At 41.9% G+C, this 20064-nt stretch overlaps 2 protein-coding genes across 2 annotated transcripts in view; both read left to right on the top strand.

Moving 5' to 3' along the window:
* LOC112105438 overlaps nt 1–7108 on the top strand; it is a 110203-nt gene extending 103095 nt beyond the window's left edge. The window contains exons 19-20 of the mRNA XM_024198235.3: nt 2–92; nt 2215–7108. Of these exons, the coding sequence (XP_024054003.1) occupies nt 2–92; nt 2215–2289 (166 nt within the window). The 3' untranslated portion in view covers nt 2290–7108. The remainder of the gene's footprint in view (nt 1; nt 93–2214) is intronic.
* A 4981-nt stretch (nt 7109–12089) lies between these two features.
* On the top strand, nt 12090–19172 carry LRAT (lecithin retinol acyltransferase). Its single transcript, XM_024198234.2, has 2 exons — nt 12090–12695; nt 15010–19172. Exons 1-2 carry the CDS (start codon nt 12150–12152, stop codon nt 15160–15162), a joined length of 699 nt encoding a protein of 232 aa, XP_024054002.1. The 5' UTR covers nt 12090–12149; the 3' UTR covers nt 15163–19172.
* The last annotated feature ends 892 nt before the right edge of the window (nt 19173–20064 follow it).

Consider the following 20064-nt stretch of genomic DNA (forward strand, 5'->3'; position numbering starts at 1 on the left):
GATATGAATTGCCAGGAATACATGGATTAAACTTTGTTCTGAAAAATTCCCTTGGTGGTGGCGGTATTGCATCCTTAAGAAGTGACCCACAGGTACGTATGCAGGCATTGATTTTGATTTTAGTTATTTTTTATAACTATGTATTGCACAAACTCTTTTTAACCAACACTGGGATGGAGTAATAATCTGCTGTTGACTGATAGCTACCTTTTAATTTCACAAAAACATAGTCTCTCATTCATTCTTCCAAGTTTGAAAACTAAGCAGTGATGCATAGCTCAGTTGGTGGAAAAGATTTGGTTTTACATGTGAAATGATGGATTTGCAGGCTTTATGAAAGGTGAAGTTGCCATGCTTTGTGATGTGTCAGCTGTGTTTTTGACATACTAATGAATTTAGCTACTCAGAAAAATGTGGTCACATTTTTGGAGAGCAAGTGTTTACTTGACAACTTGGTTTTGAGTGTATTCTGGTATACATAGGACCAGATTCCCAACTGGTGTAACTCCATTGATTTTGATCCAATATTTAATTGGTGTAACTTGACTGACTTCTATGGAGCCACACCAATCCACACCAACTGAGAAACTGGCCAGGGTTTAATTCTGGTTAATCCTGTGTAGGTGTGCAAAGGGAAGATGGAGGCACAGGAAGTCTGTTAGGGTATGTTTACACTGCATTTAGACGCCCGCAGCTGGCCCATGCTAGCTGACTTGGGCTTGCAGGGCTAAGCCTTAAGGGGTTGTTTAACTGCAGTGTAGACATTTGGGGTTGGGCAGCAGCCAGAGCTCTGGGACCCTCCCACCTCACAGAGTTCTAGAGCCTGAGCTCCAGTCAGAGCCTGAACATCTAAACCTCAGTTAAACAGCCCCATAGCCTGAGCCCTGCAAGACCGAGTCAGCTGCCCTAGACCAGCCATAGCTTTTTAACTACAGTGTAGACATACTCCTAGTCTCCCAACCCCAGCATAATTTGCTATTGCTGTCATGTCCACTGGCACTCTCTCATCACAAGGGGTGTGGCCTATAGGTTATGGGTGTGATGAGAGTCTTGTGCCTTTGTGATCCTGAGTGGAAATGCACATTAAACTATTCTGCAGCTCTTGTAAAAAGTTCCGCGCTTTGCGTTCCTCATCTACTTCCCCACGATCCTGTGACCTTCTGCCTGTCTACCCCACCCCAGAAACCTTGCATAGACTCTTTGATAGATGTGAATAAATAAAGGATGATTTTTAGCCTGGAAAGTTCCTTTGATATCAAATTCTTGAAAAAGTGCAAAAAAAAAAAAAAATAGGAGGCAGCGCTGGACCCAACATTGTCCGAGAGACTAGGATAACATTTTGCCAGGAGTCAGTCAAATCATCCAAAATTAAATCAAATCAAAGCTTCCACATTGTACTCCACATATACTGTTTTTCTCCAAGTACAACCCAGATGGTAGAAATGAGACCAACTTTGTATGTGCATTAGTTTCATGTTATTGGGGATGCATGAAAAAAGCACTTTCAAAACCTACATCCCAAATATTAAGTGACATTAAAGATCAGAAATACCTCCATTAACTGTGCACAAAGCCCCAACAGTACACACACAGTGTTGACAGCCCAATTCTGCCATCCTTACTCATGGTGAGAAATACCTTACTTCACAAGTAGTCTCACTGAAATCATCTGGATGGTTCACAGAATAAAATACAATTCAACATGCATATGGTGTCAGAATTGAGTCCTAAATAAAAAAAACTATAAAGCAAAGAGATCTAGCTCACTGAACTCTGGCATGCAGTAATTTAAATAAATAAATAAGTACTGGAAAAGCTTAGCTCTACCTACCAAAGTTTAAATGGTTGCAAATCTTAAGTAAAAGCTAAAAAACATGACTTAGGAAAAACTTACGTGAGTAGCAAAGTCAAACAAATAAAAGAAAGAAAACCTATGTGGATTTGCAGTTCAAGGGTTGAGGAAATTACCTAAAAGCTGGTTGTAACATTATATAATTGGCTATTGGCTTAGCCGCAAAATTCAGATCCAGACTTTGAATACACCAAAGTTCAGGGATGTTATGTAATGTAGAAGTCTGATATCCTGTTTGTTTCAAACAACTTTTTTTAATTTAAAATGTATTTTTGCAAAGGTGGTATATTTAAATGTGTAACTTAATTTTAGATACTTGGTTCATCCAATGCAATCTATTTTCTGTTTTGTTCTCTCTACAGGGCAAGGCATTTGGACAGATGTTACTGGATTTCCAGATAAAAAATGTTCCAGATTTAAAGTCCTTAATAGAATAATGATTTTTGGGTTCATCTGTTTTTAAAACTCTGAATACAAACAAACAAACATGCTAAACAAAAACTAGCTTCTTGAGTCAAATTCAAGAAACTGCAAACTAAAGTGGTGGTGACAGTTCTCTCTCTCAGGCTTAACTGTAAGGCACAGAAAAGTGAATATTTTGAGTATTACCAGACAAGTAGCTTTGTCTGTGACTAATAGCATTTCCTGTCTAGTTAGTACATTGGATAAAGAGTTAATTTATTTCCTGTAAAATATAATAAAGCAATAAAATAAAAAATAACAATTTTACAGTGAGATAACCAGACAACCACACTCCCAAAATGAAAACTACCTTTTGATCCAGTCCTCCTCTCCGTCCTTCTTTAGAACTCTTAATAATTAAGAGGAATAATATTGTTGAACTCTTAACTGCTCAAGTCCACCACCTTCAGTCTGCACTGTGATCTTGCACAGTATATCCCTTATTTATACAGAACAGTCAGATAACTTGGTGCTCGTCTATTGAAAAAATCACCATTTACCAACAACTGTCAAACTGTGGTAGCTGAGGTCAGTTTTTCCCTCTAATTAGGACAGTATATAGCTGCAGTAACTCAAGCACCACTGTGTGGTGACTGATGGTGAATATTGACTTTGAATGGTGACCACTATACTTCAGGGTATTCTGCAGTCAGTGAGAGAAAGCTGAGTGTTTTCTATCCCCAACTTCTCTCATTGCCTATAACCCTTATTTGAACAGCACTGAAGTAATTACAAAATGGAGCTCTTGTCATGTGGATTATTCTGAAGAAGAAAAAACGCTAACAGCCAAATTTGATGCTCCACTCTCTCTTGTGTGGTGCTACAAAAGGGATGGAATCTGGTCTTATCACCTCTGTTGGAGATTCCCCTAGGGCACGGGAGTTCCCAGCAGGTGCTGAGTCAGTTTAGCTGTCCCTTGCACCACCCTTCTCCACAACCCTGGAGCGGGAGCATGTTGGGGGTAGAAAAGAGGCATGTCTGATATGCACTGTATTCCATCTATCCTCAGCTTCCCAAAAGTACACTGCATCAGAGCTGGTGCCAAATGGTGAATTAGGGAATTGTATCCAGCTCCCTGAAAAGAAACTCAGCCTAATAGAGATTCAGGCCTGATAATTCTCTGTATCTCCTACCACAGCAGAAAGATATGTATGTTTGGGGTTTTTTAAATCTCTTAGTGGACAATGTTTAGATACTTTTATATTCAGAAATGTGTATGTTCCTTTATTTTCAGAAGAATTTATTAACCGTTTAGTGCTGATAAAATTGAGACTTTAATAATAGTGGTTACAACTATGAATGATGTGTAGGTGCTTTATAAGCCACATCAGAAATCTTTGGCAGTGCCTCTGAGCTCTAATCCGTTCTATCACTGTTCTCCATTTGCTAGCCTATCATTAGCAAGGATTGTAACTGAATTTTTCCAGTTTGCATTGTGGTTTTGTCCATTTGAGGACTATGTTGAGAACATCATGTGTGGAATCTTGACCCTATTAACGTTAATGACAAAACTCACATGGAATTTGATGGGGCCAGAATTTCACCCGTATTCTTTTCCCTTGTGACCTAAACAGAATGTAAGAAGATAATATACTAATTACTGTGTCAACTAGTCATATGTAGTATTATTTGTACATCATTATTAAGTCTGGTTGTAAAGGCAAAAATGGGAAAACCATTGCTTTGTCACAGAAAAATATGGAAAATTCAGACCATTGGGATGAGGGTTAAAAAAGGTTGGGGGGAGGGGAGTTGCACAATATTTAAATTGTTTACATTTCTTTTCCATTAGAAAAGTATTAAACAGCTGTCATCAATAGTCTGAAACCATATTAAGACAGGAAAACAGAAAAACCCACCAAATAGTCAAATTTGTTAATAACAATAATGAATGGAAGAAAGTCTTGCTCAGTAGCAGACAGACTAAGATGAAAAAGGACCATGGGCTAGACCCTCAACTGGTATAAGTCAGTGCAACTCAGTAAAGTTTAATAGTTATGCTTATTTACACCATCTGGGGATCTGGCCCCATGATGTTATTATAATACCCTAAAAATGACATTTTTGGTCATGGAAATCATGGCTATGCCAAACATATACAGCCTTATCACTATGCTGTTTAAGTGATTTTGTATTTCTATATGCAACTACTTTGATACTGAAAGTAAACGGGTAAAAAAACTAGATATTTCAGTAATTTAAATAGTTTATTTTAGTATATTTTCCAATTGCAACTTAATTTAGAAAGGTTTTAAATATTAATTGTTTTGGGTTTTTTCTGACATTTTCTGAGTTTGCATGTTGGTTCAGTTCCCACTTTAGATTGTATCTCACCCAATTCTGTACCAAATTAAACATTCACTGTTGGTTAATATGAAAATTGAACGACTAAACAATGAACACTTTAGACCCACTGGTAGTGGTGGCCTGTTGGCTGGGAGGTGCAGACCATTCACAACTGTACAACAGAGGCACAGTTTGTTCAAGAATTAAACCATGCAGTGCTCATGTGGATGGGGTAGGGAATGGAAAGGGGTTTCTCTGTCTCTGTTGGAGTTCATACCCCTCCAGACACCACTAAACCATCCCCAATAGGGATAACTTTGATCTATGGTTGGGTTTTGTTTATTTGTTTGCTTTTGCAACACACTAGATTGCACCAAGTGGCATTTATTTTCATAATATTTCCTTGGGGAATGTGTCAAAATCCCTTAGACATAGATGTTATTCCTTGGCCCTAACACCATAGTTGTGCAATAGTTAGTTTAATTCATGAATTTGTACCTATCTTAACAATCCAGAACTGACCTGAAAAGCTATATTAAAATTGCATTTATTTCTTCATCTAGAATGAAGACTGAATAATTACAAACAGAATTTGCAAATGACCTCCAGTACTTGGAATAATATTTCCCACTTATTAGAGTGACTCTCAGAGCAGTCTTCTTGTATATTTCAATAGCTTGGTTACTCTGAAGGATGGGATAAACCAGCATAGTTAGGGGTTTACCATCATTCTAAAGTACCAAGGAATATTCAACCAACAAGATCACTAAATTCTCTGTATTCTGAACTGCTCCTCAGTCTTTGAGGGTTTGGAAAGTGCAGGTCAGGCCTATTTCTGATTCTAACCCCTATATTAGGACAAAAGTTATTTGTGCAACGGATTATCCAACAGACCATTTCATTGTCACCATGGGAGAGAGAAGGCTTCACTTTTTATTTTAATTTTTAATTACATTTCTTCAATTTGAATCCTTATTGAACAGTTTCAAGACATCACATTTTTTCCAAACTTGATGGTTGCATGATGGTATTGATAATTGCCCTTGCTGTCTATGAGAGTGGCATTCTCAGGTTAGACAAACTAGAGCTGTTCAGCTTTGCATTGGGTTCTTATGCAACCATCTGTAACATGAAAATAAGTGTGGGCCCATAAATGGCCAACCTATCCTACCTGAGGCCTTATTTGCACAAGAGTGGTTGCACCAGTTTAACTAAAAGTGTGATGTTAAACCAATTTAGTGTAAATCAGTGGAAATTCCTGTGTGCATACTCTAGTTTTGAGAAGCTTATTTCAGTGTAGCGCAACCCAATTTCTGATTTAAACTGATCAAAACAAGTGTGTTTGCTCTCGTTTAGTTTAAATATATGTTGTTAAATTGGTGCAACTTTCTGATGTAGACAAAGCCTTACTTTTCCAACTCTTTTTCTTCCTGTCTTTTGCTGGCCATGAGGGCAAGGAAACAGGGATTAATATGAAACTCCATGGAGATTTGTTTGACTCTAGGCAGGAGGCCTTGTAGGCACCCTCCTAGTGTCAGGGAGTTCATATATAATAGATGCGAGTCCATGCCACAAAGGTGGGAATTGTTCACACCTGCTCTAGCTCAAAATCTACAGTGCTGTAGTTCAAACACGAATTAATTCAGGGAAGTTCTGTGTCCTGTGTTATACAGGAACAGAGACTAGTTGATCACAGTGGTTCCTTGTGTCATCATAATCTATGAACCCATCTCCAAAACACAGTAATTTAAATTAAAAGTTGTAAATTATCACTTGCCTCTGAGCTTTCTATTCTTACTGTTTCTTATGACAGCTCTAATTCTCAAAATAAAATATATCCTAAAATGTTGCACGGTCCCTAACATTCAAAACAGATGGTACAATTTATCATATTTAAAACCAATATTTTGAGATAGTTTTGCCATTTTTGTGACAATTTAATCTGCCCATTAAACAATGCACAGAATGATTATGTACTGCAATGACCATCCAAAACAGGCTGGAAAAGTAGTGTGTTCTAGAGTTGGACTAGAGGTAAAATGCCTTTTTAAATGTTAATTATAATTCAATAAATTAAACAAATATGTTTTTTCTTCACTAAAGTATTTTCTTTCTGGAGAAATGTGTATTTCCAAGAGGTTAGTTTCTTATGTTTATGTCTAACAGAAACCATGGACAACTTCAAGATATAAACACACCTTGTTTTGTTTTACTGAAAAATAGAATAGAACGGGGAAGTGTTGAAGTATATATTTTATGTCTTGTTTTGCTCCCCTATTGGTTGAAAGGGATTAGGCGTGCAGGAGCCAGAGTTAGAAAAAGCCTAATATAGGTGTTCAACCAGAGATTTCCATGCAGGACTTGAAAGGTTTTGCTGCTTTTCAAAATACGTGTAATCGTCTATTTACTAACAAAGAAAAATGTTATCAGTATACAAGTTACTAAGTTTAAATGTATATTTTTGTAATAATAAGCAGTTACATTGCACCTTCTATCCAAAGATCTGAAACTTTATGAGCATTAATAAATGAAATCTCTCAACAGCCTTGCCTTGAGGCAGTTATCTGATTGTATCTCCATCGCTGCCCTGGGGCCATGTGTCTGGGCTGGGAGCAGTAATGGTACATTTCATTGATTTCTTGTTCATCTGATGCCTTCCAGTGGCTTTCCAGCCCTCGGTATAAGCCAGCTGTCAGGAAAGGTGCCGCTTTTTCATGCTTCAGGTGCTTCACTGCTCTGTGGGTGTGGGGGTTACTCAGTGCAGTAATGCCACAGTCTTCACTTTGTTCCTTTGAAACTCAGGAGCATAAAGGCTTTGAGCCTCCTCTCCCTGTGGGGACCACCCCACTTCTCTTCTTGGGTTTCACCTTGGGTTTCCGTCCCGGATTTACTTGTAATGGACCCTGACAATTTGGGGATTAAAACTAAATGGCCTTTAACAAGCAAACAAAGGCTGTCTCTGACTAAACAGTGAGATGATCCAGTGTGAAAACATTAGTATTAACCAAGGAGTTACCGCTCCCTCTGCAGTCAACCTAACGCTACTTCTGAGGGGGAGACCCTAGGGGCCCCGGAGGCCTCCCCTGGTTTGCTGAGCACCTCAAGTTAATTGGGAAAAAACCTGCAGGAATTCCTGCCAGCGGTGTCCAGGTGTTACTCTGATGTGACAGAGGCAGGAGAATCAGCCCTATGGGGTGGGGGAAGATGCAGCAAGGCATTGGGGGACTGTGGGGTGTAAGTGGGGTTCTAGGGAGCCGCCTCCTTATTTAGTATAAATGGAGCCGTTTCTGCTGTGATCCTGCGTGGGGAAACTCCGTGTCTGCTCCAGACACCGGTGAAATCAGTGGGCAGCGGGAGCATTTGCTGTATTTCCCCTTTCTCTTCAGTCCAGTCCTCCTTTGGTCACGGGGATGCTGCAAATCAGGGTTGTCTCCCCAGAGCACCTATAGGGTGCCGAGCGCCCTCCTCTCCCCTTGGACCTGAGCCTAACGTTGGGGGCCATCAGCCCTTTGCAGAATCTGACCCAAGATGCCTCGTCTTCAGGTGCTCAGGTGCACTGGCATTGGGAGAGCGTCTTCAGCCGCTAGGAAATGGTGCAGGAGGGTGAGGGTGTGTAGTGTGAAGTGCACTAAGTGGGGGAAGCTGAACCCGAAGAAGAGATGGAGGAGGCGGCGCAGGTGTACAGGGGCAGCTGGCCTGGGCTAAAATTTGGCTCTTGCTCTAATCTCCGAATAAGGATTTAAGAAGCGCTGGGGCCAGTCCTGCAATGCGCCGAGCACCTTCTCTGACTTCAGTGGGAGACATGGGTCTTCAGCGCCTCAGGATTGGGTCGATCTTCTCTTTTCTGTGCAGAATCAAAGGCGAGCGGGAGGGATTTCTGGGACAAGGGATATTCGCATCTTCTTGGCAGTGATTTTGTTGGGATAAAATGATGGCAGGGTTCACGCTGCTTGTCTAGAAAGGAGAAGAAACCCGAAGGGATGGCAGTAGCGGACAAGTGAGCAAAAGAAAAGGGCCATGTTCTTCAGTTGTAATTGTGCGTACCAATCTGAGTAAGAAAAGGGCCCCTCTCCATTCTCTCTGTTTGAATCTTTACTGTACCCCAGCAAGGGAGCCTCCCTCGCCGCCTGCTCTAGGGATGTCGATGCATTTAAGTGTAATCTGTTGATTTTGACAGGCGTGTTTTATATTGTTCATTTTCTGTAACGTTCTTCATTCCGATTTCCCTCCTTATTTTCACTAAACCTGGGGATCCTTTATGTAGAGTAAACAATTTATTCTTTTCTGAAAATGCACTCAGAAACGTATCTATTGGTTTAGCTTTACCAACTGCGGTTGGCGATCGAACGGAGGGAAGCATAGGTTTGAAACATAAACCTTTAAAAAACACACACAGCATAACTCTGCATCCTTTAAATCGATGCTTCTGCCGTTTGGCTGGCTGGCTGAAAGTTTGCAGTTTATCCGAGAAGTTCCCACAAACTTCTTCTCAGTGCAGTTGCACCTAGAAATAGATCAATCCCGTAAAACCACTTCGATTAAAGCTGGTTTTTGCAGCAATGTTGTTTAGGGGGGTGAACCAACCACGAACCAAACAAACAAGCAAACGCCCCCCGCAATTAAATAACGTGAACATCGGCTCGAGCTATTTTCTCTTGTGTACGGGGCAGGTTTTGGAGCTGATCCGCGACGTGGCTAAACCTGCATTATATAATAACTTGGCTGGGACTCCCAAAAGAAACTCCCTAAAGCCTGATTCTTTCCATCCCCCACAGTCAGAGGTGCTGGGGCAAGGGCCAGCAGTGAATGGCTACGCAGGAGGTTACTGCTGGTTTGTCACTCGGTTTGCAGATTAGAGAGGTGAACGTACTTTTCGTTTAGCACGGAAGCTGCTTGTTACTTCTGAGCAAGATCAGACCAGTGGTTCAAAAGTAGGGAATGGCCCTTTAAAATAATAATAATTTCATGAAATCCACGTTTCGGTTCCAAGCCCATAGTTGTGAAGATGACCCCTTTGCTGAAATGTAGCCTCTTCCAAGGAGTGAAAAAGGGAGTAGCAGACTTTAGGACAGGCACCACACTGCGTGCTCTGCAGAAGCGTCTCCAATTTCTTATTCTCCTTTCTGCTGCACCCGGCTGTGAGGCGTCATTTACCAAATCACAGAGAACCATCCGAAAAATATTAATCGTCCAGGGCAAAAGCGCTGGGGAGGGGAAAGGAAAGGCCAAAAAACGGACTAATCCTCAAATGATCCCTTGTCTTGGTCTGTCCTACTTGTCCTCCAATATGCCCGCTCTACGGCGGGGTTTTATAGAGTGGTTTCTTTTGGGTTTCAAACACTTGACCTTAGGGTAGAGACTTTTGTGGTAAGTGATTAATTAGATTAATTATAAAAACGCTTCCAGAACGTTTGGGTTTCGGATCCATTCCGGAATGCCCAGTCTATGCTATGCCGCCCCCCCCCCTCCCCGGCCACTGGTACAATGACTGAAAAGGGAAAATATTTATTTGCTCTAAGCCGGTCCTGCTTTGCCCATAGAAATGTGTCGAACCTTTATACACACAGTTCCTGCCCGCTTCTCAGCAAGTGGCCAAGACACGCCAAATCAGTTTGTTTGCAGATGTTCAGGCAAACAAAACTTCAGGAAATTAGCTCATAAAATTTTCCCAGCCCTGCAATCTTCCTTAGAAAGGAGGACAGTGTGAAAAGCTGGCCCTGCCCCTCCTCCTTTTTCTTCCCTCCCGCTTTCTTGCCTCATGTGTAATTGGACGGAGTTTCTTTCTCCAGACGGAACTAAAAGGTTGAATCAGGAGTGTTTGTGACATGAACAAAAGTCAATGGCACTGGGTCTGGGGGACAGTAGGACTGCAGGGGCTGGGAGAAAGGCTGTGGGGAGCTTGGCCGCCCTCCCTTCCTGGTCTCCAAGGCCCTGTCATTTTCCAGGTAAGATGAATGTCCTCCCATCAATCATCCCGCGCAGCCCCCAGGGAGAGCCGGGAATTTGCTGGGCTACTGAAACTTATTAGCCTCAGACTAGGCGGCTTTGTTGCCCTGACAGAGCTGCTCTTTTGTGGGCTTTGTTCCGGGGATTTATACATTTACATAATGGATTAGCGGGTAACAAGCCGCAGAGGCATGGCTCACCACGTTTCCTCCGTTCTCTTAGCCGACCGATTTTAGGACAAGTTAATTTGTAAATATGAGTTCCACTCCCCTCCTCGCTTCGCTACCTGTTGTCTTCCCAGATAAGCGGGCACTTATCGATCGATGTACATGCAAATAGTTTTGTAAAGGAATCAAGTGCACGATCACTTGTCATTGTCACTACAATTTCCTCTCCTCGTGCGCTGCGCTGTGTAATAAACATTTATTGTGCCAGCCTAATCCTTTGAACTTTGAGGAACTCAGTGCGAGTGGAAAGAGCTTTGTTTAGGAGGAGGAAACAAATTGGCACTGTCGTTCGTCACGAAGTATGACAAACAGGGAGAACTGTAATTTGTAATTTAGTGTGCTTCTATCCCGGCCAGTTAATCCTTTAGCGAATACATCTATCAGGGGACATTTTAACTCCAAGGAGGCTGTAGCCACTCACAACATCAAAAATGAGTGCTAGTGTTTGAGGTCAGATATCTTGCTCACGTGCATGTTTATAACTACATATAGTCCAAGCAGACAAATGCCCGTAGTAGCTCTTAGGCTTGTAATGTTGAATGCGGTGTTTGCTACAATGACGAACGGATGATCCTGGTATAGAATAGAATCCGGTATATTAAAATGCATTTGATAGCTGATGCTCGTTTTAAAGCGATTAAAAGGAATTGCAAAGAACACAGAACACACGAATGCAAGTGGTAGTTGGAGAGATCCAAATGCAACGGGAGAAATTCTCGGGCAGTCTTACTGACCTTTCTATTCTACAGGCCCAACTAGATGATAATGTTCTATTTTAAGGCCGTGAAAACTTGAAAAAAAAAACTTGAACGCGGGAGAAAACGCAACTTTTTATCTTGGAAGCAGTTTGCGTTACTTTGAAGTCCCCACTTACAGGCTGTAGCTGTACACAGTTTACACCCATAACGAAATCAATGGCACTTGTGTCATTCATAACTTCCCTCAACGGCCATTCATTTTATCCCATCGTTTCCCTCTCTCAGCTTTGGTCCCTGGGCAAGAAAAACCTGGGAGCGAAGTGGTAAATTGGTGCAAACGGACAAATTGTTCGATTGCCCAGTTCCCTAGCCCCTCTCATCTCGAACATGCAATAGAGAAGCCAGTAGCTGCTCTGGGGAGGATCTCTACCTCCCAGAGGCGTTAACAGAGCAGCAGCATCAGGGCTGGCACAGGAGACTTTTTGTAGGCGCTGCTTCTGAATAAAGGTTTATTTCACTGCCGTTTGGAAGCCGCCCACTTCCCTCTCAACCAATCGGGGTTGTGCTTGCTTGTGGCCCCGCCACTCCCGCCCGCCAGGATAAAAAGGCAGGATACAGGGGTGGGTGGCAGCATCCCGCAGCAGGAGGAAGGCCAGGAAAAGCCCCCAGGTCCGCAGCATGAAGAACCCCATGTACGAAGTGGCCTCCCTGCTGCTGGAGAAGCTGCTCCTCCTGGCCAACCTCAAGCTGTGCAGCGTGGGCCCCGGCGCGGCGGAGGAAGAGGAGAAACACGCCAGCTACTACGACACCACCTACTTCAAGCGGGGCGACCTGCTGGAGGTGCACCGCACCCTCTTCGTCCACTTCGGCATCTACCTCGGGGACAACCGGGTGGCGCACCTGATGCCGGACATCCTGCCCGCCTTCACCGACGACCAGCGGCAGATCCAGCAGGTGGTGACCAACAAGAGGCTCATCCTGGGCGTCCTGGCCAGAATGGCCAGCATCCGGGTGGACATGGTGGAGGACTTTGCCTACGGCGGCTCCATCCTGGTGAACCACATGGACGAGGCCTTCCCGAACCAGGCGCTGTGCGAGGAGGAGGTGGCCCGCCGGGCGGAGAAGCTGGTGGGGGCCACGGCGTACAGCCTGCTGTGGAACAACTGCGAGCACTTCGTCACCTACTGCAGATACGGCTCCGCGGTCAGCTTCCAGACCGACAAGGTAAACCCCGCCCAGGGTCCCGGGGCCCCGCTCAGCCTGACGCCCTGCCTCGCTAGCAGGGTGCACCGGGGAGGGGACACACCCACCCAGGGTTGCCCTGCGGTGCTGGTCCTCTGCAAATCTCCGCTCTGTGTCTGGGGGTGAGGGGGAGCAAAGCGGAGCAGATCTATTCGCTTTGTTGGCGGCCACTCTTACCTTCTGACGTCCCGTGGAAACCCTAAACGGTAGGATGAGCTACCTCCCCCGGGTCAGGCACACCAGCTCTAGAATAACCTGGCGAACGGCAGTGCCCCCTGGCCTCCCACGCGGTCCCACCCGGCATGTGAGCCAAACACCTGCCCAGCTGGAGTGAGCGAGGACGCAGAGTCTTGGAAGACTGGTGGGTGGGGGGACTGGAGAGGAAAACTGCCCTTGCAGGAGCCGCAGCGATCTTGCTGTAACTTTAGCCTGTCGCCCCCCTGTGTGAAAGGAGAGCTCACTCAGCCTCTTTCCCCCCTCAAGAGCAGCATCAGTAGCTTAACGTGAGCCTTCTCGCGGGAGGGCTCTCTTCTCCTCCTCCCCCCTGGTTCTTTGGCTGCTATTCCAAAAGCTGCTTGCAAAAGGAGTTGTCTGAAGCCATCATTTGCCTGAGGTTTTGAATTTTGTCTGCATACTTCTAGTCCCTTGTCTAGTGTTTCCTCACACCCCGGAGCCTGAAAACTGGCAAGAGACAGTCTTAACACTTCAAATCTCCCACGAGGTCAAATGACCTGACATCCTGCAATGGACCATTAACGCTGAAAGGGATTTTGGTCCTTGACTGCTAATGGTTTGCTAGACTCAGCATGAAAGGGATCTTTCCACGCAGAGGGCCCAAAATGTGTAAATACAGGTAGAAGTTACAAACTCGCCCCGCTGTAGATCATTTCCGCCTGCCCCCAAAGGGAGCCTCCCCCATTTCAAACCCAATTAGAATGCTTGGAAACGGGTTAAAACGCAAGGCTGTCTGGTTCCAAGCATTGTTATTGCTGCAAATCAAGCCCCCCAGCACCTTAAATGCTAACTTAGTGGAAGAAACACAGACTCTTGTAATATATTTATAAGTAAAATATTTAATCTGTGTGTATTAGCAATGGAGCACTTTCCATCAGTGAAAGCTTTCCCAGGTTTTACAGAAGCAGAACAGATTTTAATTGGCATTACTGTTTAGCACCTCCAGAATAATAGAGTTTTTGTGTGTGGCTTGAATAGTCCAACAAACAGCTTGGTGAGAGGCTAGGCTGTGTAAAATCTCGATCGGACTCAATCTTCACAATTCTTAAAAAAACAACAACAACAAAAACTTGTTTTTTTTTCCAAGTGTGCTCCCTGAGAAGTAGGTCACTTGGTGCTGAGGTCTGGTTTCCCTAAGTAAGCAATCTTTTGAGCAGTCTAGTCAATACTCAGCTCTCTGGTTCGAAGTTACCATATACTGGCACTGCAGCCACTCTGCAAAACACTGTTTCACTGTCTCTCCCTTCCACACCCAACGCCAAGCAGCATCCTGGATATTTTATTCAGCAGGAGATCAAACAGAATTAATGGCATTTTAAGGGATTGCAAAGACTGACTCCAGGCACATTTCAGTCTGAAACCTGTAGTATGTGAAGGGGAGCGGGGAGTATCTCTATGAAAGCGTAATTTTCCAGTAGATGCTAACAGTCAGTTCTCCAAATTACAATCAGTTACAGGTTTTGCAAGTCATTAAAACAATTTCCAAACTGCTTAGAAATAACTTAACTGGCAGCTAAATTTAACCTCTCCACAGTGACTTCGATCATCTAGAAAATAAAGCAGGATTCATTAGACAACTAGTAATGAACTCTTAAAATAGGCTTGGGGTCTCTAAGGACCCGCTCCTGCATTCACTGCAGTCAGTAGTAAAGCTCCTACTGACTTCAATGGGGCAGGGGCAGTTTCTAAGGGGAATACATCCAGAGGCGTAGCGAGCGCCCTCCGACCGGAGGGGGCCCCGCAAGGAAGGGGGCCCCTAAAAGTGGCAAAATAAGTACCGCATTCCAGTTTCTGCATTGTAAGGGGCCCCGCCCGGACATATGTTCGGAGGGGGCCACCGTTCGGAGGGGGCCACCGTTCGGAGGGGACCACGTTCTTTGTTGCTACGGCCCTGAATACATCCCTTTTCACTCACCCAGGCATCCCTTTCTAGCCTACAGGAATTGAATCGCTGGTACAGAGCAGTCTTTGATGGTCTGCTTTCTCCTTGCCCTTTCCAATACCTATCAGTTTGGAATGACTTTCATGTTTAACTGTGAACCTTTCCCTCTGACTTTTGCAGTTCTGTGAAACAGTGAAGATGATTATTCGGGACCAGAGAAGTGTTCTTGCTTCAGCGCTCCTGGGATTAGCATCTATAATCTGTCTGGGTTTGGCACCTTCCACCACCCTGCCCACTATCATTATTCCATTCTTTCTGTGGATGGCTGGTTAACAGCAGCACCAGCGCCTGTCAGTGCCTGTACATAGAATGTATAATATTGTATTTATAAAAGCACAAATTACTTATCAACGGTTGTGTAAAGAGAAAAAATGTGACCTGTAACTCGTGTAGTATTTTAATCACATCTTTATCCAGAACACAATGTACAAGGAGTAGCTTACTGTGTAAGCCAAATAACCAGATTTCCTGAAAATCTCACAGAAGGTAAATTTTAACACACCTTCCAAGCCATGAAAGAGTGTGTGTGTGTGGGGAGGGGTGTGTGTGATATAGTTCTGTTCCCTGCTTTCAGTCATAAATTAATCTAGTGAATGTATTTTATCCGGTATTTTTCTCTCTTAACTCTGTGTATCCAAGTGCCATATAAAATAGTGAAGATTAGAGTTTCATCCTGAAAGTGGATGATAGAGGCCATCTAAGTACCTAGGTAGAAATGATGGAAGATGAAAACAAGCTAATTTCACTTCCATATATATGTATTTTTCATTCAGGGAAGTTACTATTTCTAAATCAACTTGTATTAAGCCTAGAAATATCTTTTAATGGGGAATAAAAGCAGCCTCAGGATTGTATTCTGCGTTGGTAAAAACTCCTAGTTAAATATTGTTTCCCGTACTACTGTGTGGCCAGATCGGTACTGCCCATTCAGTTCCTTTTTGAGAGGTGTTCACAAATCATATATCCATTTTAATTGCACAAACACTTTATACCATCCTGAACAGTTTTTTGCTTGGGTTTGGTTGCAAGGAAAGCCTGCAGTTCCTCAGAATTTCCCTTGCTAATAAGTGTCAGTGCAGCCAATATAATTCACTACAGGGGTTTCAGAAGATATGGAACAAAGCAATTTGGTTGGTGAAAACTAGTAACATGCAAACCAATAAGAATTTTCCTATGTTCCAGGGGAGAAGGAAAGAGGCCTTTTTTCTCTTTTCTCTTCCCTCAGTAATGGGACCAGTGTGGGTGCCATAAAGTGTGGCAGATATTACAATCAAGCTACTGTAATTTAACAGCTAAACATACCACATACCCCTTAAAAATTATACGTCTTTCATATACTGAATGTGTGAATATTTACCTACAAGCCAGCAACTTTTTGAAGAGCATGTGATATATGGTTCAAGGGCTTTTTGGAAAATATTACTATTCTTAACTCAGGCTGATACTTTTTTAATCTCAGACCTCTAAGGATTCTTTCCTTCAAAATCCAAACCTATCTATTCACTCATTTTGAGTGACTATTCTATTTTTATTATTATTATTATTTATCTACAATGTTTATTGCTGTTTGTAAACATGCCTTTTCTGTGTACTTAGTCATTTAAGCATTATTCTGCCTCTCCTTTTAAATCTAAAGCATGCATAATCTCCAAACCTTGGCTCTCTTAACAGTGAAAGCTCAATATACGACAGTCAATTAAGGACAATATTAAATAACAAAAAATGCCTCCTTTACTACCATTTCTACAATAAAATTTGCTTTATCTTTATTTAAGAAACAAAAAAACCCCAACTGTTTGAAGTGTGGTATCTTGAATTACGTGTCTGTTCTGTTGCTAATAGCAATGTCTCGTTTTGGCTACTCCGCTACAACTGACTGAAAATGTAAAGACCAAAGATGAAATCCTAATATTATTGAAGTCAATTTCAAAACTCTCACTTATTTCAATTGAGATAGGATTTCATCCCAGACTTCAATACTAATGCAGAACTGTATTTAGAATAAATTATATGTTCAGTTTGCAGTCATTCTCCAAAGCAGCTGGATTTAAACTACCACTAAATTGTTATAAACAACTTACATTCTTTTTAAGAGAGTCCTAAGGTGCCAACCTACAGCAAATTTTTAAATTAATGTGAAATGCTATTCCATCAAGTATGTATCATAACTTCTAAACAAATTCTATTGTATTTTTTATTTACTGTACATAAGATCAGCCCTGCATAATTATATAAATATAATTCATTTGTATATGTTTACTTGTGTTCTGAAATTGATGAGCATAATGGAATAGCACTTCCCTAACAATGTTTATCCCAATAGGATACTGAGCAATCCATTGAGGCATATATGGTATCTAATTACATTATATGTCCGCTCCTCCCTTTTACTTGGGATTTGTAAGAATTCCGGTAATTCTCATGAGTCAGTTACAGAATAAACAATGGGTCCATGACCAATAAGCGAATCATTGTTAGGCTTGTTATGAGGTGAGTGTACTCACAGTAGCTGTAATATCAAAGGACTGATGTTGCCTCTTCACTAATGGGATGGGACAACCAGGGATATTTGGGGCAAGAAGACAGGACAGGCAAGATGTGATTTGTCTGAAAACTTTATTAGATGACACAGGGCACCTGGAACAGACACTGGGTTATTGTTCAGTCAGATCTAGTAAGTGAAAATTGCTCCATAAAGTATCTTTAAGGAATACTTAAGACATGCTCAGACTAAGCCTTTTAAACCTGTGATACACTTGCTGTATTTTTTTGTCAGAGCTGATTCACAGGAGGACGTCAGTTATGCCCTTATGCACTTAGGAGTTTTCATACAGTCCCCAATTCAGCAAAGTCCTATTAAAATTAAGAATATGCTAATTTGCTTTGCTAAATTGAGGCCATAGACTGAGCAGATCTAACACCGGTGTGAATTCTCCTGTTCATCTCCTTGGATTGTTTGCTCTGAAATCTCAAACATTAAATTTCAACACCAACTATTTTTCTAATGACTATTTTTGCTAATATAATAATCTATTTAGGGATTATGAATAGAGTTTGCCTTTCAGGCCGAGGCTCAAATATGAATTATAAAGGACAAAACACAGGGCAGTATCGTCATTGAGATTTTGCATGTGTTATAAGTGCAGGATTGGCACAATATATTGGTAACTATGAACGGTGGAGGATGGAGTAGATAGGGAGTGGAAATACAGAAGTTGCATTTCATTTTAGTTGGTCCTTTGTATTATTGCTTTTGAGGGTGGTGGATCTTCTTTAAGAACGTTAATGTGCAATGCGGGGACCGAAAAGGACATGAGTCTTGTGTTGCTGGAACCTTTTAGTAGTAAAGACGTCAGGTTACAAGGACACATTTCATTATTACCTTACAAAGGTAAACAAAACAAAAAAAAAATATAAGGGGACAATGCCAGGGTAGAAAAATATTTTAAAAAACCTTAGATTATTAAAATTCAAATTCTAATGTTGTAATCACTTGATGCTATATTTACTTTTGTGTTTTAGCTTGATGAATGAAAATAGTCAGTTTCAATTTGTGTACAGTTAGTTTCTAGTTTCTTTCAGGTCCTTATGCACTAGCACTCTGTTACAATGTGTAGGTTGTAAAACTGCTAGGGAAAGTGTGTGTGTGTGTGTAAGTAAGATACCATTGAGATTTAAAGGGGGAGAAATCATGGCAATATTTGTCAGTATTAGGTTTTGGGGAAAAAATGAAACTACATTTTTGGCGACATATGACCTGACAGCATCTCCTGTGGGATTCAGAAAGAAAGCTATAGAAGCAAGACATATTCTCTGTTATGGCAACCGTAGGTCTGGTTTGTCCATATTGTGTGTGTATGTGTTATGTAATTAAATCAAAGGGTCTCACAACACAGTATGATGATACAGTGTTGTCTGAGAATGCTTCCTATGTTAGGAAATCAGTGGTTAGTATGCTCTGACTTTATATTTGAATATTAAATGGAAGTGACCAGATAACAAATGGCTCCTGGAGGTGCAAACTGCTCAAGCTCTGTAATACGTTAGGCCCCAATCCTACAAACACAAACATATGCTTAAATTTACTACCTGAGTAGTCGCATTGATTTCAAGTAAGTGTGTGTTTGCAGGAAAGAGGTCTTACATTGTAATACTGTGATTCATTCAGCAAGGGTGTATGTGATGTACCTATTTTTGTAGTGATCTTGCACGACCTTATGCTGTTGAAATAAACTGCCAACTCAAATCTTATTATTAAAATAAAAAAGTTTACATTGTTTAAACATCTGGGGTCAGATTCTCAATTAGTGTAACTTGGCAAAGCTCTATTGACTTCAGTACCAAATTATGCCAGTTTACATCAGCTGGAAATCTGGTGAGCTTGTGTTTTGAAAATGTCATAGTTTGACCACAATTCAAATGAGGTTTAAGTTGAGCTTTTTATATTAAATAATTAACATATTACTATCAGTCACTTTATAGTAAAATTTAAACCTGTAGTTGCTACCTTATTTCACCAATGTCAATGTAAGATTAGTGTATTATTTGCATAGGGACTTCTTGATCAGACCTACTATATTCATCACTTTATACTAGAATCCATTCTGCAGAGAGTGAGGTTCTGTATCCTTTTTGCCTGTTGTTGCTAAGGCTATTGGTAAGAAATGTGGGCTAACTCCTGTTCCTGATGCTTAGTAAGGGGCAGAGAGAGAGAGTGGTTAGAGCATAGAGACAGGGAACATGGGCACTATTTCTGTCTCTTGCTATGTGATCTTGGACAAGTCATTTATCATCTGTGCCTCATTTTTCCCTACCCATAGAACTAAGATAATACATACCCTTCCTTACAGAGGTGTTGTGAGGCTTGGTTAGTTAATATGTGTATAGTGTTTTTAGATCTTTGGATGAAATGTGCTATGAAAGTACTATTAATATTAATCTCTACCAAAAGCAAAATGTTCATGTTAGCAGGGGCGCTGGAACAATTTGTACAGTGGGGGTGCTGAGAGCCATTAAACCCAACTGTAAACCCTGCATATGATGGAAACGCCTTCAAGCCAGGGGGTGATGCAGCACACCCCCCCTCCCTGCACCCTTAGTTCCAGACCCTCTGCCTGTTAGTGGCATCACAATTACTCTCTCTGGAAATCACTGTGATGCCATAGGCTATGTCTA

Source organism: Terrapene carolina, unplaced genomic scaffold (assembly GCF_002925995.2).
Source record: "Terrapene carolina triunguis isolate 2854851 unplaced genomic scaffold, T_m_triunguis-2.0 Scaffold66, whole genome shotgun sequence".
Taxonomy (NCBI): domain Eukaryota; kingdom Metazoa; phylum Chordata; order Testudines; family Emydidae; genus Terrapene; species Terrapene triunguis.

Coding starts and splice junctions, on each gene's coding strand:
- LRAT (XM_024198234.2), top strand. CDS start 12,150: ATGAAGAACCCCATGTACGAAGTGGCCTCCCTGCTGCTGGAGAAGCTG. Junction 12,696..15,009: donor TCAGCTTCCAGACCGACAAG/GTAAACCCCGCC, acceptor TGACTTTTGCAG/TTCTGTGAAACAGTGAAGAT.